We start from the raw sequence: 23,348 nt of genomic DNA on the forward strand, positions 1-23,348 counted from the left end.
CCCACGTCTCCTCCTTCCTCTTTCTGACCTGCGTGGAGGGAGCTGCGTGCCTTCCCCGCAGGAGCAGGAGCAGGAGCAGGAGCTGGCTGACCCGGGACACAGCCGCTCAGAGCAGACCCAGCTCGGCCGCAGGGAGCATGGGTCCCGCGGGGGCTTGCGCCTGCCCAACACCGAGCCCCCACGACCTCTCTCACTGTGCAGCCCCTCCCCACTGACCCCCGTTTAGGGGCAAACAAGAGGCAGTGCCCCCAGACCTCTGGCAGGGCCGGACCTTTTGGTGTAAATTAGCTGGAAAGAAAGCGTTAACTGGTAGTTTTGGTTTAAACGCATTTAAACACAGACGCATATAAAACCAATATTAATTTCTACAAAACTTTTTACAATCACTGATGTATGATTTACAATCATATAATGATTTACAATCATTGATTATGACTGTATGATTTACAATCATAAAAACAAAGACATTAAAAAGGAAATACCACATTGAGTCAGAAGCTTTCACATGCGGAAGCGAACTTCAACAGCCCCGGAATGAGCCGGCCGCAGCGGGTCGCTTCTGCAGATGAGACTCAGGTTCCGTGGCAGGTGGAGCCCGAGGGGGAGCCTCTGTGCGGATGAAGGTCCAGATGCCCTCGGAGCTCGGCACCCCGGGCCCCGGCGGGCAGCGCGTGCCATCGGCAAACAGGAGGGCCGGGTGCTGTGAGCTCACGGGTGTCTGATGCTGGTCATGGGGCAGCGTCACCTGTGCTGACTGGACAGTTTAGGGACCCCGGGAGGCACAGGGCCCTGGGCGGGACTTGCCTCATCTCTGACGGGAATGACGGACGTAGTAGCAGAGCCAAGGCCATGAGGCTGAGGTCTGGTTGGGCTCTGCAGTCTACGCTCACTATCCCTCCCTCTGCTGCACACACAGCTTTGCGAAGCCCTCCAGTCCTCCGGACACGGCTGAGCCAGAAAAAGCCGACTGTGTTTTCATACGCCGGGAACAGGGAGAAGGAAAAGATTCTATATACCAAGTCTGTTTCGGAGAAGCGATTCTGTCGAGAGGCCAAGGAGGAGAAACCTTAGCGTTCAAGGACAACGCCGCGGTCATTTACAGTCAGGGGCTCCGAGATGTCCCGGGAGGCTGTGCTCGGCACCTCACAGCCACTCAGCTGCCGTCCGGGGTCCTGGCTGCAGGCTCCTCCTGTGTCACCGCCCGCGGCTCTCTCCCTGCAGGAGGCACAGCCCTCCAAGGAGGAACAAGGCAGGCGGGTTATTTGACGGGACGCCAGCTGGCGTCTCAGGCAGTGAAATGCGGGCCAGGCACCGCGTCCAGTTCCCACACCCACCCACGTCCAGGACGTCCACACGCTCGCTCCTTCTTAGAAAGTAAACGACAGCAACTTTAAACGCTTCTGTTCACCTGCGTGGGGCTCATTCCTCACAGGCCCTTCACTCACGTACCAGGAAGACGGGATTAAAGGACACAGGGCCTGGCAGTGACCAGCCGCCCTGGTCTTGGGGAGACGGCACATGGCCCTCCGACAGGCAGGCTCGCACCCTCTCCTCAGAAAGAGGGGACTCCAGGACTTGCTCAGCCCATAAGCCTCAGTGCACACTTTCTGGGCACCGTCCTGTTCTAAGTTCTGACCTCACACATCACCTCCCACAGCCGTCACACCATCGCTACAGAGCCAGCCCCTCGGCCACCGGCAAACGGGGCGTCCTGCCTGGGCGGCTCACGTCCGGCCTCCTGTGGGGACGCATCAGAGCAAAGACCACCTGGGTCCCCGGGGGCTCCCGCTACGCACGGACACCCCTCTGGTGTGGATCTCACTTCTTGAGTCTGAACTCCCTTCAGAGATGCACGCGCGTCTGAACGCGATCGGACACCTCGCTCCCCGTCCACCTCAGCTCAGAGCAGCGCTCTGCCCCCCTCGCCCCGGAACCGGCCGACGGGCGGGAGGCCGCCGCCTGCGTCAGGAACACCGCGCTCCCAGCCCCCAGCCGCCACGCCTACCGGCTGTTCAGCGGCCGGACGGTCACACCACACAGAAGTCGCCGGGAGGGTCCTGCCACCCACACTCCGTGCCCAGCACCCTCCCGCCCAGGACCCGGCCGGACGCTGTGCTCACGTGCGTGTCCGCTCCCGGAGGGAGGCCCCGGCTATGCGCCCCGGCCAGCTCCGCCCGCTGCCCCGCAGAGAACTGTGGCTGCCGCCGCCTCATGCTCTCCAGCTTCGCCAGGTCTTCCCGCAGGACCACGTCTTGCACCCTGAGAACAGACGGCAGCAACCTCACTGGCCCTGGGGCCCGGGTGCTTGTCACGCCCCCGGAGAACGGGCTCCTCCTGTTGTGCGATGCGCTTTCCATCGCCTGTGAGTGACGGTGCACATGCTAAACATACGATGCACACGCTAAACATGTGATGCACATGCTAAACATGCGATGCACGCGCTAAACATACGATGCACGTGCTAAACACACAGCATCGCTCCTCTGTCCTGTGGGCAGCCAGACCTCCTCTTCTCGGGGACATCTGTGCAGAGTCTGAGGAGGCGCCAGAGAGACGCCCTCAGCCCCCCACTGTGAGTGCAGAGACAGCCCCTCTGAACAGCACAGCCCTGCTCACGCCGCCTGGAGCGCTGCCTCCCCTGCCCTCTTGCCTTCCCCCCTGCCCCCCTGCCCATGCCCGCCCCCCGCCCTCCTTCCTCCCCCTGCCCTCCTGCCTCCCCTGCCCTCCTGTCTCCCCACCTCCTACTCCCCAGCTCTCCCTCCTCCCTCCTTCCCCCCTCCCCCCTCCCCCCCTGCCCTGATGGAGCACCTTTGTTTAGTCTGGACCAGCCGTGCGTGCCCCACCACCGTGACCACTGTGTCACGTAATCGTTCATCATTGGACTTCAAATGAGCGAATTTAAAAACGCAGCTCCCCGAGGGTCTGTGTATAAACAGCTCACAGCCACTCGGCACTGACCCCACGGAAGAGCCGATTAGGAGCCGATGGAGTGGGTCTGCCAGGCGCCACTTACCTCTCGGGCAGCTGGTACGTCATGAGGACGCACTCGGGCGTCTGCGCTATCATCCTCCACACGGGCTCCTCGGCCGCATGGGGAACAGCGTCCCCCGCCCGCACTTCCCGAGGCTGCTGCCCGTCGGGGGCGACTTCAGAGGAGCCGTCGCTGCCAGAGAGGCACATGCTGCTGCCACTGCTCCCTGCCAAGAGCCAGCACGGAACAGATCAGCACACGCCTGCCAGCTCCTTTCCCCTCCGCCCCCTTCACCACCAGCCCTGCCCACCCGGGTCACCAGCCCGGCTGGCCAGGGTACACTCAGAGGACGCTGCTCGACCCTGCGGAGCACATTCCCTCACAGGGTGCCTGGGACACTGGTCAGGATGGGCCAAGCTGGACCCTTCAGCAAGTGCCAGGACATTTAAAAGCATAAAGAATGTGTTCTGTCTGCAATTTAGCTCGCACCCAATGAAATACCTAGAAAAATCCCAATACTAGGTGATCAAATAATTTCTAATAACTATGGTCAAAGAAGAAAACACAGGGGAAATGAGAAAATGTTTTACACTGAATGAAAATAAAAACACGCACATCAAACCTGAGGGATGAGTAAAGCGCTGCGTAGAGGAAAATGAAAAGCACTAAATGTTCATATTAGGAGGAAACAGGTGACTAATTAATGGTCTAAGCTCCCACCTTAAGAAATTAGAGAAAGGGCAAATAAACGCCAAAAGTACACAGAAGGGAGTAACAAAGCTTAGAGCAGAAATCGATAAAACACAAAGCCCAACAACAGGGAAAAAAACAATTAAAAACTGTTTCCTGGAGAAGTTAATACAATTGGTAAACAGAGAGTCAGAACAGTAAGAGTACAATGGATTCTACAGACATTCAGCGAGTAAGAGAATGCTGTCAACAAGTTGATGGCAATAAATTCGACAACTTAGATGAAATGGACAAAACCTGGAAATACACAAATTCCCGAAGATCCTCAAGGAGGAACAGATGACCGAGTCGACCGCAATCTATGAAAGAAATCAGATATGCTGTTAACAGCCTCTCACAGAGAAAACCACAGGCCCGATGGCGTCCGCGTGCGATTCTACCGAACATACAAGGACGACACATCAACTCAAAACGAGCTCCTCCAGGAAACGAAGAGGGAAACGTTCCCAAGTCATGTTTTTAAGGCCATCCTTCCTCTAATACCAAGACAAGGAAAGAAACCAATAAAACAATATTTCTCATAATAGGTGCGATACTCCTTAACAAACTATTAGGGTATAGAATCCAGCAATATATTAAAAAGATAAAACAGCATGATCAAGTACAAGGTTAACTTAAGATTTGAAAATTAATTAATATAATTCATTATATTAATAAAATAAGAAAAGAAACATATGAGTATCTCAACAGGGGTAGGAAAACACCTCAGCGAATTACCAGGGGAAAGGCACGTCCTTCCTCTTACCGACAGGGAACATTTAAGGGAACCACACCTGGCATCACACTTAATGGTGGAACTCTGTGAGCAGGCAGGCAAGCTTGTCTCAGTGCTTCTGCTCACACTGCTCTGGGGTCTTGGCCAGTCCAATAGGCATCAGATCATAAGGAAGAAGTGAAGCTATATTCGCAGACAGCAAGACTGTCCACGTGGAAAAGGCCTACAGGATCTACGAAAGAGCTACAAAAACTAATACATGAGTTTAGGAAGACTGCAGAATATAAAATTCAAAATCTGATTGAATTTCTATATGCTAACAGCAAACTATTGGAAATTAGAATTTTATTTTAATTTTTTTAAAATGTATTTTTATTGAGTTCAGAGAGGAAGGGAGAGGGAGAGATAGAAACATCAATGATGAGAGGGGATTATTGATCAGCTGCCTCCTGTATGCTCCCCACTGGGGATGGAGCCCACAACTCGGGCATGTGCCCTGACCAGGAATCGAACTAGTGACCTCCTGGTTCATAGGTCAACACTCAATCACTGAGCCACGCTGGCTGGGCTGGAGATTGGATTTTTAAAATGTCATTCACGCCAAAGCCGGTTTGGCTCAGTGGATAGAGCGTCGGCCTGCGGACTGAGGGGTCCCGGGTTCGATTCCGGTCAAGGGCATGTACCTTGGTTGCGGGCGCATCTCCAGTGGGGGATGTGCAGGAGGCAGCTGATCGATGTTTCTCTCTCATCGATGTTTCTGACTCTCTACCTCTCTCCCTTCCTCTCTGTAAAAAAATCAATAAAATATATTTAAAAAAAAAAATAAAATGTCATTCACTACAGCATCAAATATATGAAACCCTTAGGGGTAGTTTTAGCAAAACATGTATGTGTAAGATCTGTGCATGGAAAATAATAAAAGTTGCTGAGAAACATTAAAGACCTACATAAAAAAGAAAGGCATCATGCTCATGGGTCAGAAGACTCAATACTGTCAGGGTGACAATCCTCCCAGAACCAGCCTATCGATCCGACACAGTGTTCATCAACATCCAGCAGGGTTTTGTTTTTTGTTTGTAGAAACTAAGAACCTGATTCTATAATTTCTGTGGACAAAGGAAGGACCTACAATACCCAGAGTTATTCTGAAAAGCAGAATGAAGTTGGAGGACTTAACCCACCAGAGTTGCAGACTTACTTGAAAGCTGCCTCAGAAGCAGGGGGATCACCCCACGGCTGGCTGTGAAGGTAAACAGAGCCGGTCCAGAAACAGACCCAAACACATACAGCCAGTCTATTTCCACAACGGTGCCCTGGAGAGTCAGGGGCGAAGGGCCAGTCTTTCCATCAGATGGGGCAGCAACAACTGGATAACCCACGTGCAAGGAAAGTGTATTGACCCTAACCTCACACCACACATAAAAATTAGCTGAAAATGGATCACAAACTTAACTATAAAAGCTAAACCTACAAAACTTCCAAGGCAGAGACTATCTTAGTGACTCAATTAAAAAAAAAAAATCAATGAAAAAATATCGTTAAGTGAGGATTAATAAAATAAAACCTGATCAACTGAAATTTATTAAAATTAAAAAAATCTTTTGCTCTTCAAAATAAAGCTAAAAATAAAAGATAATAAAATGAAAAGGTAAGCCACACACAGGGAGAAATCTTTGCAAAACAAATATCTGATAGAGGACTTGTATCCAGAATATAAACAGAATTCTTACTACTCAATAGGAAAGTAACACTGCCCCCCCACCCAAAAATGGGCAAGAGACTTGAACACATGATGGCAAAAAGCACATTAAAAGATACCCAACACCATTAACCAACAGGCAAATGCAGACTAACACCACAATGAGGTATCCCTGCAAACCCATCGTATGGCTGAGCTTATGGTGGACAAGGCCTCGTGTTGGCCAAGGTGCTGCGAACTGGAGCCCTCACGTGCTGGGACAGGCGTGCAGCGCGGGGCAGCCACTGCGGAGAGCAGCTGGGCAGCTTCCTGTGGTCGCCGCACACATGACCTCGCTGGCAATTCCCTTTCTAGGCACCTACTCAAGAGGGAACAGGTCCACGAAGGACTCAGACGAACATGTTCACCTCAGCATTCACATCCCACACCGGAAACCCCACCACCAGCCACGGTGAGTGGACATCCACACGGCGTCCTGCTCCTCAGCAACGAAAAGGACAAACTACTGATGGGGCCATGGGGGCTCGCAATGCGCGCGGGGAAGAATGCCGACAGAGCGCGTGCGGCGACTCCATCCGCGTGGCCTCGTGGGAGGACAGCACTCAGGGGCGGAGCAGCTGGGCCGGGCAGGGCTGACCCAAGGCCGCGGGACTCTCCCGGGGACGGAGCTGTTCTGGGGGGATGGGGTGTGAGGGTCTGAGCGTACGTTCCTCAGATTTCTCGCGTGGCACCCTGATTTGGTGCCTTCTGTTGTATGTGAGTAAATTACCCCATAAAGCTTTCACAAAGAAAACAGGAAACGCACTGGCCTTCCACACCAGGGCGGAACCCAAACAGCCCGTCCTCAGACGGGGACCTCCTGGCGGCTGAGCCCGAGGGCCGTGTCCCCTGGACGCTACCTGATGCCGCAGAGCCGGGTCCAGGCGGGGACTCCCTGGGCAGGGGCCCCGGGGACGGGTCCCTGGCAGAGAAATGGTTGTTCTCCCCGCTGTGGCCTGGAGCACACTGCTGGGGAGTAAGAACACAAGAAAACACGTTAGCATCTCAAGCATCATAAGACAAAATACCTGGGAGATCTTTACCGTCACCCGTTAAACAGAATGAAGTGCCAGGCGTAACTGAGACGCGGAACAGGTCAGCCTGGCCCTGAGCACGGGGGCCAAGTCCCTGTGCATGTAACTGTCAGGTACTGATCTGTGAGCACCGATGACAGCCACAGAACGTGCTGGTGGGCGCTTTAAGGCTTCCTGTCATTCAGAAAAGATGTGCTGAACTTCTGTGTGTTCTAGGCGGTGTCCCAAACCCTAGGAACAGAAGGTGGACGAAGCAAAGGCCCAGCCATCTTGATCTCCTGGGGGAGGACTCCATAGTGTGACTGCATTTAATCCTCAGAGTAAGCCAGGAAGTATTAATCCTTCTGTTTTTCAAAGCAGCAGCAAAGGCAAAGACAGGCTAAATAACGTGCCTCCACGAGCCCAGCTAACAGGGGACGGGCTGGGATGCGGGCCTGTCTTGTCCAGCGGCCCAGGCTTCGCTCGCCGGCCCCGCCTGGCCTTGGCGTCCGGCAGGTGCACTGGGGTCAGGCTTCCACACCGAGCTCCCTGGCTGACCCGGGCGGACTGTCCTAATCTGATGCTAGGCAGGGCGCCACGCCTGGGAGGGAAGCGCGAGAGAACTGCTAGCTCACGCTCGTCCTGGCTCCTGCCCACAGGCTACCTGGTCATCGGAGAACCCCTTTCAGCGTAAGGATGACAAGCAAAGGAAACGGACTCAAAGCCCTCATTTCTGAAACTGACCAGCACACGTGAAACTATGAACTGCCTGCTGCACTGACGGTGCCGACAGCCTCCGACCCGCCCCTTACACAGCTGCCGTCGCGTAACTGCGCTCGAAAAGTGACATTACTGGAGTCACGCCTTGTCAGGACGGCTTACTCCTGTCTTACCAGACCACCCCTCAGCTGTAGGTAAAACGCACTTTAGACACAATGAACATATTGAGTTTAGTGCTCGGATGCCAAGTTTTAAAGGAGGAAAAACTTAGTTGCTATAGAACATCTGGAAGCACTTTGGGAAACCACACACGTCTAAGCAGCCAGGACGCAGCAGCTTCTCATTCCGCTTCACACAAAGTGCATGTTTCTGGAGCCCAGCGCTCAGCCTCCGCCATCACCACTCAGCCACCTGTGCTGCGCCCAGCGAGACCCTCTGCCCGACCCTCTCCAGTCGTGTGCGGAAGCCGGTTCACGCACAGGCTCCGCCTCCGGGCCCACACCCTCACCTGCTCTGCAGACTCGCAGGACGGGGGCCTGTCCTCCTGCAGCAAGGCCAACTGCAGCGGCGAGCTGCCCCTGGAGCTGGGGCCCGGGCGCCCTGTGCTCTGCGTCTCCCAGCTCTGCCCAGCGCCTCTCTGGGTGGTGACTGGAGGCGGTGGTTCCATACTGGGAGCTGCTGTTGGTACTGAGGGTGGCGTTTCAGAAGGGCCTGCTGCACCCAAATACAGGTATGGAGAGAACGACGGTGCCCACAGAGGACACACAGAGGGGCCAGGCAGCACAATGGTTAGGAAAGTCTCTGTGTAAGGTGAAGGCACATCTGGGAAAGGCGGGCAGTGCCCCCCCGGGGCCACAGTGGGCAAGGGCAATGCTGGCACGAGGTAAGGGAGGGCCTGGCTGGGAGCCACCACCGCCGCCGGGAACGCCAGGCCGGGGGCATGGAGAGGGGAGGCAGGGGGCAGGCTCCAGGGCTGAGCGTCCTGGACGTCCCTTCTGAAGTGGGGACAGCAGGCGTCCCCCGCACACCGGCTGCCCAGTGGCTCCGGCAGCTTCTTCCGCTTGTGCTTCCCCTTCTTGCCCCCAGGAGGCCTGGCCTGCCCGGGAGAGGCGGCTCCTGAGGACAGAGGGTGCAGTGAGGAAACCACCGGGAGGGAAGGCTGCCGTGCAGGTCCCGCAGGGAGAGGCAGTGCCGCCTCCGTCACGCAGCCGGGAGCGCTGCTACAGGACAAACTCCTTTCAGCTCCTCCTCGGCCCTCGCCCGTTCCCACCCCCATCTCCCAGCGCGGACACACGGCTGTACACGGAGGGCTCGTGGGCCGATGGAGTGTATTCGAAGGACCTGAACTACCTTGACCATCTGAACACATGGCCTGTCCTCCGCCTTCGTGCTGCAGGTAGGAGCTGTAGGGGGAGGACAGCATCTTCTCCCGGAACCTGTCCACGTAGTCCTGCTCCTCCCTCTGCGTGTGCGCCGACAGCACGGCCGTGGTGAGCCCCACGTGCTGAGACTCCTCTGCGGTTAACGGGGCCGGCAGGGTGCCGGGCGCCCAGGGCTGGCAGGCGGGGGCGGCATCCTCAGCGGGAGTCGGTTCTGCTGAGGTGGGAGAAGAGAGGTTAATGGTCGTTGCTACCAACTATTTGCATTTATTTTCACCAACTCAATGACCTTTTGATAAGTTTTACAAACACTGTTACAATAGCTGGAATATAAAAAATTTCATCAATTAGCACATACTTTTATTTTTTCTGCCTGTCTTTACACTGTTTGTATGCCTGTATAGATGCCTTACAGCACTGTAATACTCAATGTGTAGACATATATTAACTAGAGGCCCGGTGCACAAAATTTGTGCACTGGGGTGTGTGTGTGTGTGTGTGTGTGTGTGTGTGTGTGTGTGTCTGTCTGTCCCCTCAGCCCGGCCTGTGCCCTTCTGCAGTCTGGGGCTCTCACAGTACAGAACCCCTCCCTCCTTACCGCCTGCCTTCAGTGGAGGTGGGAGAGGCTCCCGCCACTGCCGCTGCCCTCGCCAGCCATGGGCCCGGCTTCTGGCTGAGCGGCACTGACCACCAGGGGGCAACTCCTGCACTGTGCACCGGCCCGTTGGTGGTCAGTGTGCATCATAGTGACTGGTCGTTCGCCGGTCATTCCACCGTTTGGTCAATTTGCATATTAGGGTTTTATTATATAGGATTAAAATCTTGCTTTTATTGTAAATATCTATCTCCCTGAACTCTTTAAAATGTTTCTTTTTTATCTTTTAGTTTTTAATCTGTAATGTATTCACATGGTTAAAAATGAACAGGCAATCTTTGGCTCATTAGCAACGCCACCTAATCCCACAGCAGTTCCATCTCCGGTCTTTCCCACCAACCACAGTTCGCCTGCCAGGACTGCGCTCTCCATCTCTGGGGGGTGTGAACTCCGAGGAGCTAAATCTCTGCGACGGGCTAAGGACAGGGAGTGTACACGGTCAGCTCAGCACGTGCTGACTGACTCACCACGGAACTAGCAAAGATAAGTTAGAGCTCATCTGAAAACCTGATTTAACATGTCACTATTTCTTCACCCACCAAACTGCTATGGGTAATGAAAAAGTCAAAGAATAGGAGGCCGTAAAAAGGAATAAGAAGAAGACATCATCCAAGTAATTTACCAAGTCGTATACTGTTAAAGAAGGAGCGTGGTCAGACCCACATGAACCTCCTGTGTATACGTATGATCTATCTAGGCCAACGACAGTCCAAGTTTGAAACCTTCTTTCCAGGGCAGCAACGTGGCCCAAGCTGCATTAGTGACTCTAGTTGAGGGACGTAAGAAATTCAGTCCAAAATGTATGTACATAGGTAACCAGTGTGACACTTCCCAAAGCTGAGAAGTTACTACTAAGTAAACGGTACAAACGACTGTCTCACAGTAGCATGTCCGTGTGGCGTGTATCTGAGGTCAAAGGTGACGTGGTACCTGGCTCTGGGGGCGGGGCGTGGACCATGGTGCTGCTGTAGCTGCACTGGCTGATGCCGGAGCCCAGGCTTGGCGCTGCCCTGGCCTCGGTCCGCGCAGCTCCGCCCTCGGCACCGGTGGGCCGTCCGTGAGCGGGCGCTTCTGGTGAAGGGACTGATGGGATCCGACACGCAGCTGGGGATGTGAGAGAGGCTGACAGTGAAAAGAAAAACTCCTGACAGGAAGCTTATGTTAGAGACCAAATGGCTTACAGACACTGATAACATAAATAACCACCTCCGGGCCGTAAAGAGGACCGTGGAACTCGGATCATGTGTGATTACGATGGAATATTGGAAGTGGGAAAATTAAAGAGAAACAGAGGGCGGGGTGGCTTTGCCGTAACTTCTTATCCGAGTACGAAGGGCGTCCCCGCTACCTCGAAAGGCGTGGGCACCGTCTGCCGTGTGGGCCTGCCGGTCGTCTTCTGAGGACGAAGTGGTGTTTGTGCAGGAGAGACACTTCCTCTTCAGAGCTGGGGCGCGGCAGCTCCTCAGGTATCTGCAAGGACACAGGAGGGACAGGCTGAGGGCGGGACTCCCCCCGACCCCTAACGGCCTCTCCCTCTGCTTTTCTCGCACCACTTCTGTCTGGGAAACATGTACTTCCTTTTATGTATTCGTGTATGGGGTACATCTGACAAGTAACACTGCGTATATCTAAGGCAGTGATGGCGAACCTTTTGAGCTCGGCGTGTCAGCATTTTGAAAAACCCTAACTTAACTCTGGTGCTGTGTCACGTATAGAAATTTTTTGATATTTGCAACCCTAGTAAAACAAAGACTTATATTTTTGATATTTATTTTATATATTTAAATGCCATTTAACAAAGAAAAACCAACCAAAAAAATGAGTTCGCGTGTCACCTCTGACACGCGTGTCATAGGTTCGCCATCGCTGATCTAAGGTGTCCAGTGTGTACTCTGACCTGTTTACAAAATGTCACATTATCACCCGAGGAGAAGTATTGATCACCTTCCACAAGAGAGAGCCATGTTACTGTGTGTTCACCATACTGTTCGTCACATCTCCACGGCTTATTTACACTCATGAGAAGTCTGTGCCCTTAAACACCCTCCACGTCGGCCCACCACGCTGCTGCAGGCGGGAGGACATTTCCTTCCTCTCGGCTGAATAACATTCGACTGCACAGACCACACTTTAAATCCACCGGCGGACGGGCATTCGGTTGTTTCCGTATCCTGGCTATCGTGACAATGCTGCGATAAACATGGGAGTGCAGCTATCTGGCCAGAACCCTGCTTCATTTCCTTTGGGAACATAGCCGGAAGTTGAACGGCTGGACTGTATGACAGATTTTTAATTTTTGACGAGCTTCCGTACTGCTTCCCATGGAGGTTGATCTACGTTTCCGCCAGCAACGTGGGAGCTTCCTTTCCACATCCTACTTCCCGTCTTCTCGATGGTGCCCGCACTAACAGGTGGGAGGCGCCACCTCGTTACTGTGGCTGCGCTTTGCTTTCCCACGATGGTTAGTGATGTTGAGCATCATCTCACGTGCGTGTTGGCCATTCATGTCTCCTCCTTGGAGAAATGCCTATTTAGTTCTCCTGCCCATTTTTAGCTCAGACTGCTTTTTGTTGTTGCTGAGTGGTTTATACTTTCTTGACATTAACCTCTTAGTGACTCAGGGTTTGCAGCACGTTCTCCCGTTCCGTAGGCCATCTTTTCGTCTTGTCTCTTTGATGTGCCTGTGCAGAAGCTCTGGGGTTGGATGAATTCCACTTGTTAATATTTGCTGTTGTCCATATTTGCTTTTGGTGTCATATATATATAAAAAAAATCACTGCCAAGCATAGTATCAATGAGCTCCTTCCCCGTCTTCCCCCGGGAGTGTAATGGTACCAGGTCCTATGTTTAAGTGCTGGCCCGTTCTGAGTTAATTTTTCTGTGTTAGACAGGGTCCCCTCTCACTGTTCTGCACGTGTTTCTCCAATTTGCCCAGCAGTTTGTTAGAGGAACTTTCCTTGTTCTGTCGGGCATTCTCGGCTCCCTTGTCAGATGTTAACTGAACATACACATCAGGATTTAACTTTGGGCTTTCCATTCTGTCCCATTGGTCCATGTGTCTATTCGTGTGCCTGTGTCACACTGTTTTTATGACTGTAACTCTGTAGTATAGTTTGAAATCTGGAAGTGTGATATCTCTGCATGTCTTTTTTCCCCTCAGAATTGCTTTGGCTATAAGGGGTCTTTTGTGACTCCACAAGAATTTTAGATTGTTAATTTCTGGAAAGAATGCCTTTGATGGGGATGGCACTGACTCTATAGACAGCTTTGGGTAGTCTGGCCGGTTAACAATATTAATTTTTCCCAACCATGAACATGGGATGTCTTTCCATTTGCTGTGCCTCCAATTTCTTTCAGCAAAGTCTTGTAGTTCTCCTTGTACAGATCTCTCACTTCCGTGGTTAAATTTATTCCTAAGCATTTTATTGTTTGGATGCTATCATTTCTTTTTCAGGTGCTTTGTCTTTAGTAAAACGGAAAGCAATTGATTTCCACATGTTGATTTTGTATCCATCACTTTACTGAAACTGTAATTCCAACAGCTTCCTGACTCTGGGATTTCCTACATACAAGTTCATATCATAGCTAATAGCACCAATTTTACCTTTTCTTTTCCAAATTGGATGCCTTTTATTTTGTTGACTTGCCTAATTGCTCTAGCTAGGACTTCCAGTATTATATTAATTGTTGTTACTGAACTTAGAGAAACCACTTTCAATTTTTTTCCAGTGAGTGTGTTAGCTGTGAGTTACTGTATGTGGCCTTCACTATGTTAGGTTCCTTCTATACCCAATCTGTTAAGGGTTTTTATTATAAAAGGATGTTGTATTTTTCAAATGCTTTTTCTGCATTCCAGGGATAAATTCCACTTGGTCATAGGATATAATCTTTTTAACGTATAATTAGCTAATGTTTGTTGAGAATTTTTGCATCTACATTCATCAAGGATATTGGTCTACAGTTTTCTTTCCCTGTGGTACCCTTCTCTCTTTTGGTAGCAAAGTAATGCTGACTACCCCTTCCTGGATCACCCATCCTCTTAGGCTGGCTTTCTGCGTGGTATCCGATGGCGCTCAGAGGGTTTATGCACTTTCAAAAAATCCGAGTTCTCGCTTTCCTTCAACCTTCATCACTTCTAGATTCCCATCTCGCACCTCATTAGCCATCTCTTCCATCTGACCTGCTACATTTCCAACGCCTGCTTTATCTCATTCATTGAATTCTCCAGTTCCAGAGTTAGTGTGGTTATTATTTGGAATTTTAATCTCTTTGGTGAAGTCTTCCTCTATCTTTTTCACTCCTGAGAGCATGGCACTGCCCTCTGAGCTCTCTGCAGCTTGCTGAATTTCTTCCCAACAGCTGCTCTGAATCCCCGACCAGCTGGATGCCTTTCGGGTGGAGCTGGCTGCTGGGAAATGGCTATTTCCTTTCTGTGATCCTGTACTGCATGCTTTTCATGGTGTTTGATGAAAAGTGCATCCCCACTGCATCTGAAGCAGCAAACACCGTTGTCACTGAGACAAGGCCTGGTTGATTCTAACAGTTCAACAGGTTGGCAATTAGACGCTTCCTTTCATTGTCCACAAGGTGGGGATACGGCCATGTTTTTGGTTTGTCTGACCTGAGCTAAGGTTGAGAGTACACGCATTTTAACAAAGCTGCCAAAAGAGGAAACACAAGGGTGGGAGTAGAGCGGGGAGAATTGTGTACTCGGCACTTGGGGCGTTAGTGCGCCCTGGCCCGACAGAGAGATGCTCAAGTTGGGTTGGGGTCCCCAGAGATTCGTGGCAGAACTCTTGCCGGAATCCTGGCCCCTTTCCTTCAGTTCTCTCTCCTGCCTACTCCCCATGGCTTTCCCTGCACCTCCACCCCCCTACCCCATCACTGTGGTCTCTCCTCAGAGAGCAGAGATCCCTTCAATTGCAGACCCAGGGCTGGGCTGGCCCCCCTCCCCACCTTCACCCACCACATCCTCTGCCACAAAGGTCCTGCCTGCCCATGGCGCTGCCCTCTCGCTGCCACTCCCATGGTCCACGCCACCCACTCTCAGGTGCACAGGTGGGTGGATCTCTCAGTGTCCGGTCTGCTGTATGCGGCACTTTTTACGGTGATGGATGTCCAGTTAGTTGGAAATTGAAGGAGAGAGAAAAAGCAACTCACGCTTCCAAGCTGCTGACTTGCACTTCCTTCTGAAGGGGTCCTCCCTGGCCATCGGCCGGAGTCACTGGTGTTCCCTCTCTTTTCCCACAGTCTTGAATTGATCTTCACATCTTACATCCTCTCCATTCAACAAGCAGAGGCCTTATCTTCTCAACCATTCCTTCCAAACCAGGAATACATCTTCTAACTGTCTGCACCCCCGGAATGCTGAGCATGTCATGGACGGTATGTGAGGGGCAGTCCATGGTATCTATTGATTTACAGTGAAAAATCAAGCCACAGCTATTAAAAATGATACCAGGGCTCCACAGGGGCCATGTATGCCTTTGGAAAAACATGTTCTCAAAACGCAGGCTTCGTACCTGATGACACTGTCAATGCAGTTGATTTGCTGGTAGGAAGGGCTATGCTGGTCTTTCCTCAAACCCTGACAAGACTCAGTGCGCACGCTCTCATTCTTCCAGGGCTGTACGGAAGAAAAGGCCTTCTGCTCACCTAAAAGAGAATGAAAATATGTACAATGACAAGTGCATTATTTTTAAGAACATATATTCAGCAAGATTAAATCACAGTAATTTAGAATAAATATATTCAATAGACTACCATGCAGCCATTAACAATGAGCACAGATCTAAAGGCACTGACACAGAAAGGTGTCCACACCTGACGGAATGCAGCTCCCCAGCTTTCTCTGATCCTTGTTGGCACAGAATCTCTCTCCTGGACTTTTGCTCTTAACCGGGTTTTGTTTTAAAGGATGGATTCTTATAGGTGACATACATCTGCATCTTCTTTTTTCATCTGCTTTGATCGTTCCCATCTCCTAACCGGTAAACTGCGTTCACGGTCAGTGTGACTACTGATATAGCTGGACTCATACAAACCATCTTGCCAGCTGTTTTCCCCTTGTTCCAGCTGGTTTATCACGTCTCTTTTTACCTCCTTTTTATGCCTCATGTTGGGGTGTTTTAAATTCTATTTTATCTCCTCTACTGACATTATTTCCACTTCTTTAAAAACTTTTTGTAATAACTGTTCTAAAGTCTACAATATGTCATTAAGGATTCAGTTTCTACCTCCAAATGGCACTACCTCAGGTGCACTTTAAGGACGTTACGATGGCACAGCCCAGGGCCTGCAGTTTTCACAGGAACCACGAATGCAGAACGCGGGTTTTGTTTCTGACAGTTGCCTTTTAGAACGATTAAAAATAAGTGAAAAGTAGAACTGACTTTGCCTTCGTTTATTCCATTTCCAGCGCTTTTCATTACTTTGTATGGACTTGAGTCTTAAGCCTGTATTGTATTTCTTTTACCTTTAGAAATCCCGTTAGCATTCCTTACAGAGTAAATCTGCTGGCAATAAGCTCCCAGTCTTTATGTGAGGAAATCTTTGTATCTCCCTCACTTCTGAATGACAGCTCCCAGCAGGTGTAAAACGAACACCGGCAGTTTTTCCTCTGAAGACTCTATTGTCTTCTGGCTGCACGGCTCCTGAAGAAGTGTCGGCTGGCATCCTGACCTTCGCTTCTCTGGACATAACCTGTGCTTCCCTCCGGCTGCTTCGAGCCGGTCTTTTGCTTTTCAGCAGTCTGACTGGCCATGCTCCCGTGGGTGTGCTTTTCTTTGTGGCGGGTGTTTTTCTTTTTCTGTTTTTGGTGTTTCCACTAGTCAGTGTTCTCTGGATTTCGTGGGAAACCTTGGCCAGTATTTCTTCAAGTACTTCTTGTGAGATTCTAATTATTCATCTGGTAGAACACTTGATACCGTCCCTCATTCTTGAGATGCTCTAGTCTGTATTTTTATTTCTCACTGCGTTTCGGTTTGTGCAGTTTCTATTTTTCTATCTTCAAATTTACGGCTGCTTTTCTCCATCGAGTGCCCGCCGCAGGCATCTATTCTTCTCTGTCTAGCACTCCTAGCTCTGCCATGTGGTTGTGTACGCTCCATCTCCATGCTGTGATTGCCCTGGGAGGCCTGCATGTTGCCTGCTTTGTCCATTAAAGCCTTTAATGCGTCATTCACAGTTACGTTAAATTCCCGTCTGGGTGTCCCAGCACCTGTGTCATCTCTGACTCTTCATCTGACGACTGCTCTGTCTCCTGGGAGCTGTTGCTTTTCCATTTGCTTTCTCATCTGTTGAAACATCTTCCTTTTTTGATGGAAAAGGACAGTAGAGACGGGGCGAGCCCTCCTGCTAGCCCTGTGTTTGAGTTAATCTTGTTAAGGTTTAGGCCCGGGTGCCGGTGGGCTGTTGCCATGGTTTTGCTCGATGTGCTAGGTTTCCAATTGCTCTGAAGACGCGGTGCTTCAGGGGGCTGTTTGCTGGACGGCTTTTTCCAGCGTTTGCTCCACTGTCAGCTTTTGGTCTTCCCTTGCATCGCGCCTCAGAGAACGTCTGTCTCTTGCCAGTTACTTGCTTCGGTTCCCAGCGCGCCGGCACCCAGTGTGCGTCCCTTCTCCCTGCAGGTGTGGTCTCCCCTCAGAATCGGGCCTGCTGGCCGCCCTGGATCCTCAGCACCGACAGGTTCCAGAAAGACCAGGAGCCTGACAGGTGCTGCTCAGTGGCTGAGTGTCGACCATGAACCAAGAGGCAGCCAGTTTGATTCCTGGTCAGGGGTTATGTCCGGGTTGTGGGCTCCGTCGCTGGAGGGGGTTGCAGCAGGCAGCCAACCGGTGATGTTTCTCTCTCACCGATGTTTCCACCTTCCTATCCCTCTCACTTCCTCTCTCTCTAAAAATCAATAAAAACATCTCAAAAAAGAAAAGGAAGACCATGAGCATGCGATCCGTCTGGCTTCCTTCCTCTGCGTTTGGAATGATGCTCACCCCAGCTCTCCCTGCGCGGAACCAAAGCGCACGCTCTCTCTGAGTCACTTCCGTTTACAGATCGTCTGTTTCCACTCGGGCATCGCGTCCGCCCAAAGAGGGACGTTCAGTGTTCCCTAATTCCCCAGTTACTGCGCCGGCACTGGCTTCGGTCCACGGAGCTGATGAAGAGCTTTCTCTCCTTGTTGCTCCCTGCCCCTCCACAGTAAGTTCTAAAGTGTCCCTTCTTACTGTTCTTTAAAGGGTAGCCTGCCCTTGTAAGAAAGTAAACCCAAAAACCTAACGCCCGCCGTGCCTGCTGGCTCAGCACCCTGTACATGAAGCTGCACACAATGACCATTCAGTGTTTCACTGGTGTGAATCACCACTCACTTTCTAATGTAACATTTTATTCTCACGTTGCACACTGATTTCTCTTGAGTAAGGAGCACTAGATTTTTTTCACTAGGTTCTTTAAGCTTGTAGGTTTTAAATGTTAATAAAATCAAGATGCCCAGCCAGTGTGGCTCAATGGTTGAACATCAAGCTATGAACCAGGTCACCCATGCCTGGGTTCCATGCTTGAGCCACAGTAGGGGGCGTGCAGGAGGCAACCAATCAATGATTCTCTCTCGTCACTGATGTTTCTATCTCTCTCTCCCTCCCCCTTCCTCTCTGAAATCAATTAAAAAAAAAATAGCCAAAACCGGTTTGGCTCAGTGGATAGAGCGTCGGCCTGGGGACTGGAAGGTCCCAGGTTTGATTCCGGTCAAGGGCATGTACCTGGGTTGTGGGCACATCCCCAGTAGGAGATGTGCAGGAGGAAGCTGATCGATGTTTCTCTCTCATTGATGTTTCTAACTCTCTATCCTTCTCCCTTCCTCTCTGTAAAAAATCAATAAAATATGTTTTAAAAAAAAATATATATATATATACAACATGAGTTCTCCCAAGTCATACCAAATGGCAATGGATTTTCCTTCCCATCCTATGTCTCCGAGTCAAGTGCAGCATAAATATAAGGAGCAGGGAAATTTCAGTGTCTGAAATAGCAGCCCAGGTGCACAGTGAGGTCCAGCTTAGCCTTTATCCAGTGATAAAGGACGGCAGACTGAGGTCTGCTGAAATACTCAGCCTCCCAACGCCAGTCCTGACGTGTTACCAGGCGACGGGCGAGAAGCTGAGCAAAGCGAAGCAGGAAGGGAGAAAGGTCTCCACTCGGAGAAAAACACAGACGTCAGGCCACCGAACTGTGGCACCAACACGAGGCCTAGGCCAGGGCAGCCCGCGTGGCACTGACTGGACCAGATGACAAAGAAAACAGTCACAAAACGTAGATTTAAAATCTACGCAAAGACTTTCTCTGCCAAGACATGGGATAGCGATCCGCATCGAGAAAGGTGTTGAAGACGAACTCTCCTGTGAGAGGAGACCTGATGGCTTCAAGGGACAGGAAAGCGTTCCTTGTCCTTGTGCCGACGTCCACAGAAGACAGAGAAAGCTCCGCCCGGTGAAGAACACAGGGAAGGACGGACTTGCTAGCCCCGCGGCACCCTACGGCTCCGGGGAGAGCACTGCAGGCGCAGGAGTCTGATGTGTGCTGTGTAGATCATGCCCAGGCCAAAACACAGCAGCCATTATCACTGCCCTTGGAGACAATGCCCCCTCTACTCTAAAACAGCCGCATCTGACAATGACAGAGACCATGAATCACACTGAGGTGCCCAAAATCTGTAACCACTCCCAAATTATATTAATATTCAGGGAGAGAGATAAAGGGAAAGCTAGCTAATTAAAAGGTCAATATAATTTGATGTCTACATTATTGGACTTTCCTGTGCCGTATATGCAAGTCGGTTAAAATTTCAAAATACTGCCACTATCACAACTAACTTAAAAGCTGATTCTTCTAGAGCACTGCTTACCTATATTTGAGGAAAGTATACGTGTGTCGGAAAAATGCCAAGTTTTTCATTCAACTCAGGTCTTGAGCATTGTCCACACGTTTGAAATGACACAAAGGGATTAGAATTTCTGGAACGGGTTCTAACCTGACTCCTGGTTTGCGGAGAGCTCACGGGCGGAATCTGTGAGTGTGCTGGTATTGCCAGAAACATCGCCTCTTTAGGAGCCGTAACTGTAACTACCTTCCCATCCCCCTCAGCTTCCAGGCCAGTACTTGCTGCTGCTGCTATCACCACGATCACGACGGGACAAGTGATGATGGAAAGCGCAGCACACACCCATGTCCATGCGGAGGCCAGACGTGGGGGAGGCTGGGGCCCCGTTGACTCACCACTGGGCCGTCCTGTGTGCGTCCCCACCGCTGGCTTGTTGGGTGGTTTGGCCATGGACTCGATGTACAGCTGCTGCCCCAGGGTTTTAATTTTGTTTACACTGGCATAGACCTGCTGCAAAGTCAACTTGGGGAAAAGAGCGAAATATGTCTCACATATTATCACATGAACATTACAAGATACACGAGCAGAATACATGAAACTTCTGGTCCCCCGAACACGTGGTGATGAAAAGCACAGCAATGGCCTTGATTCCCTTTCCCACCCGGTTCACCTGACAACACACATCTGTGCACAATCTGCTGGTCTGCAGAAAGCACACTATTAACGCAACCACCACTTCCCAAGGGGAGGTTTTCTCTTTAGGTTCCCACGCCAGGGTGGGTGGGAATGGCTCCCAGCAGGCAGGGCTGCAGGCCAGCACTGCGAGCACTGCAGGTGCCAGGGTGGAGGACGGGGTGCCGCCCACTCACCGGCTCCTTCTGGGCGTCCTCCGCCCCCGGCCCGCTGGACTCGCCGGAGGAGGCCACGCTGACGTGCTGCTCCTGGGACCCGCTGCTTCCCAGGCTGCCGTAGCCACTGGAGGCGCTCCCGTGGACTGGCTGCAAGGACACAGGTCCAATTTGGGGGTTACTATCTTGCGGTCGGGGCGGTGGGGACGCAGCATGACCCACTCAGAGCTTACCTAAACTCATCAGAACATAAGACTGACATCTCCGACACCCTAAAGTAGGCTTGAGGGTTGATGCTTTTAGCCCTATGTCTGACATGAAAGACAGTCCCCTCATTTCAGTAATTTTCAAGGGCAAAGTCTAGTTTCTAATCTAAGTGGGTATTTCTGGAACGAAAAATATTGTTTTAAAGCCACAGCATAATTTTCCTAAATATGAAAATCACTTGTTCTTTATGCTGCGCTTAGAGCAGACAGAACAAATGAAATACACACCCCAGTCCCCACGGACCTGACAGGTGCTTTACGGACCCGAGCGTCTCTGAAGACCTGCCAGGCCAGCAGCACATCACAAGCTTATGACGGAATCTCTAACGGAAACCATTTCGGGTATTTGTTTTCAACAAGCAGTTTTTCCTACTTTTGCCTCATAACAACCAGACACTGAGATCGGCCAGGCTCTCCCTACCTTTAAAATGTGAACTATCCCCAAAACCCCGAATCCGAGGCTGAGCACCGGGGGAGCCTGGGACACCGGAAGAAGTCTCTCGCTCAGAAATGACTTCTCTGTCTCACTGCTCACTGTGACTCAGTTTCATTGTCTTAAAATGGGTTTTTACAGAGTATTCTGTGCATTTAACATAGAAAAATGAAAAGAAGATTAATAAAGTTTCCTTAAAAACAAAAAAGAGGAAGACAGAAATTTCTGGAATGCAGAGGGTAAGGATCTTTCTCCGCAGCTTATTTTTGTGAAGTGACTTTACTAGACAGAATGTTAAAATAAAACACAATTATGGGAATTCTCTGTCCATTTTTAAAATCTCCCCCATTTTACCTGTAACAGAAGCTTGTGAATCTGTTCCTGTAATTCCGTTATGTCTTTGTCGTTATTGTCCATCTTGCTTATTCTGGCAGCAAAGACATCCTCGTTCAGCGGGCTCCTACAAAATAGCACATGAAAGGCTGGGTCGGGCGATTTAAAATTCACTTACAGCCCGGCCGGCGTGGCTCCGTGGTTGAGCATCGACCTATGAAACGGGTGGTCATGGTTCGATCCCCACTGTGGGGGGTACAGGAGGCAGCCAATCAGTGATTCTCTCTCACCACTGATGTTTCTCTCTCTCTCTCCCTCTCCTTTCCACTCTGAAATCAATAAAAATATATTTTAAAAACATTAAAAAAATGAAATTCATTTACAATGAAGTCTAAAGTAATCTTAAATATTCAAATACTAAATCTATGCTTTTACAAAGCCACTCTTTGATCCCAAATATAGAAAATCTGCAGCTGAAATCCTATTCACGTGGGTAGAGAAAGCACCGAGAGATGAACGAGACAGTTCAGGCTGCTCGCGTCCCTTGCTGCAGTCTCTCTCGGCTGCGGTCGCTGTTGGTGTAAATCTCGATCGGGACACGGAACCTCCTCAGCTACCGGACCATATTCACAACTGCGGGCCTCACAACGGAACGTCACCTGCGTAACCTACTGCAGGAACCTTAAGACCCTGAGGCTGCCCAACACTGACTGTTGAAGGTGCCTCCTGACTGAAGCTCTGCAGCCAAGATGACTGTGCCGCCCCCCCCTGGTGAAGTGTGGCCGTCACACCCTTCGCGTCATCTGTGCTCACGTCCTAGAACATGTTAAATCTTCCACCCGAATACAGCGAGGGGCAGGCAAGCCCAGGGGCAGGAAGGAGGACTGTCTGGCACGTTGCCAGGGCCTTCTGAGCGACAGGCACTGTGCTGCTCCCCCCACAGCAGGAGCGAGCCTTCTCCACCCCGTGACGCGCCCGGCACTGTGACAATTGCGCTACCCAGTCCTCCTCCGCCCGAGGTGGCCGCTGAGCCAGGTCCCCCGGCTGCACGAGCAAGAGCGAACGGCGCCTGTGTCCCAGCATGAGGGTGAGGCCTCATTTCCACGCGTAAAAAGACATCAAAGGGCACCGATGGCCCAGCCCAGGAACCTGCAGGTCAAGTGTAAACGGGCCAGAAAGTCAGGGGATGGGGGCGTCTCAGGCTCCGATACCGGGCCGGGCCGCTCTGGATCTGCCTCACCGGTTCCGGCAAATGCGCAGGGAACGGGGATCAAACAGGCCGGAGTCAGCCCTGCTGGCAGGAAAGTCAGTACCACAGAGTCTAATTTTTAAAAATAACGATTTAATAAAATAGACACAAGGAAGTGGGATTTGACAGAAGCTGATAGAATAAGTTTTATTTGCTCACTAAGCAGCACTTTAAAATTCTGAAAAGGCAAAAAAAAAACACAAAACTTACCCATAATCCCACTACCCCACACACAACCAAAGTCTATTTTATTTCCTTCTAATCTTGTCACATCTCATGGTTAGTGTGTGTGTTTTAGATGTAATTTTAATCATATGGTATAAATAACTTTATATGCTTTTTACATCTAATCTGTCAACTTCCCATGTTCTATAATCTCTGTAAAAATTTTTCTTGACCAATATAACATG

General features: G+C 50.8%; 1 protein-coding gene across 1 annotated transcript in view; it reads right to left on the minus strand.

Annotated features, from left to right (window-relative positions):
* Window positions 1–317: 317 nt before the first annotated feature.
* Window positions 318–23,348, minus strand: part of PER3 (period circadian regulator 3) — a 36,124-nt gene continuing 13,093 nt past the window's right edge. Inside the window, exons 10-21 of the mRNA XM_081086543.1 lie at window positions 21,711–21,816; window positions 20,679–20,807; window positions 20,205–20,331; window positions 15,464–15,596; window positions 11,290–11,411; window positions 10,872–11,045; window positions 9,258–9,503; window positions 8,416–9,023; window positions 7,035–7,143; window positions 3,014–3,197; window positions 2,121–2,259; window positions 318–1,232 (exon numbers count right to left, since the gene is read on the minus strand). Of these exons, the coding sequence (XP_080942669.1) occupies window positions 1,068–1,232; window positions 2,121–2,259; window positions 3,014–3,197; window positions 7,035–7,143; window positions 8,416–9,023; window positions 9,258–9,503; window positions 10,872–11,045; window positions 11,290–11,411; window positions 15,464–15,596; window positions 20,205–20,331; window positions 20,679–20,807; window positions 21,711–21,816 (2,242 nt within the window). The 3' untranslated portion in view covers window positions 318–1,067. The remainder of the gene's footprint in view (window positions 1,233–2,120; window positions 2,260–3,013; window positions 3,198–7,034; window positions 7,144–8,415; window positions 9,024–9,257; window positions 9,504–10,871; window positions 11,046–11,289; window positions 11,412–15,463; window positions 15,597–20,204; window positions 20,332–20,678; window positions 20,808–21,710; window positions 21,817–23,348) is intronic.

This window comes from Myotis nattereri, assembly GCF_964212035.1.
Source record: "Myotis nattereri genome assembly, chromosome: 3".
Lineage (NCBI taxonomy): Eukaryota > Metazoa > Chordata > Mammalia > Chiroptera > Vespertilionidae > Myotis > Myotis nattereri.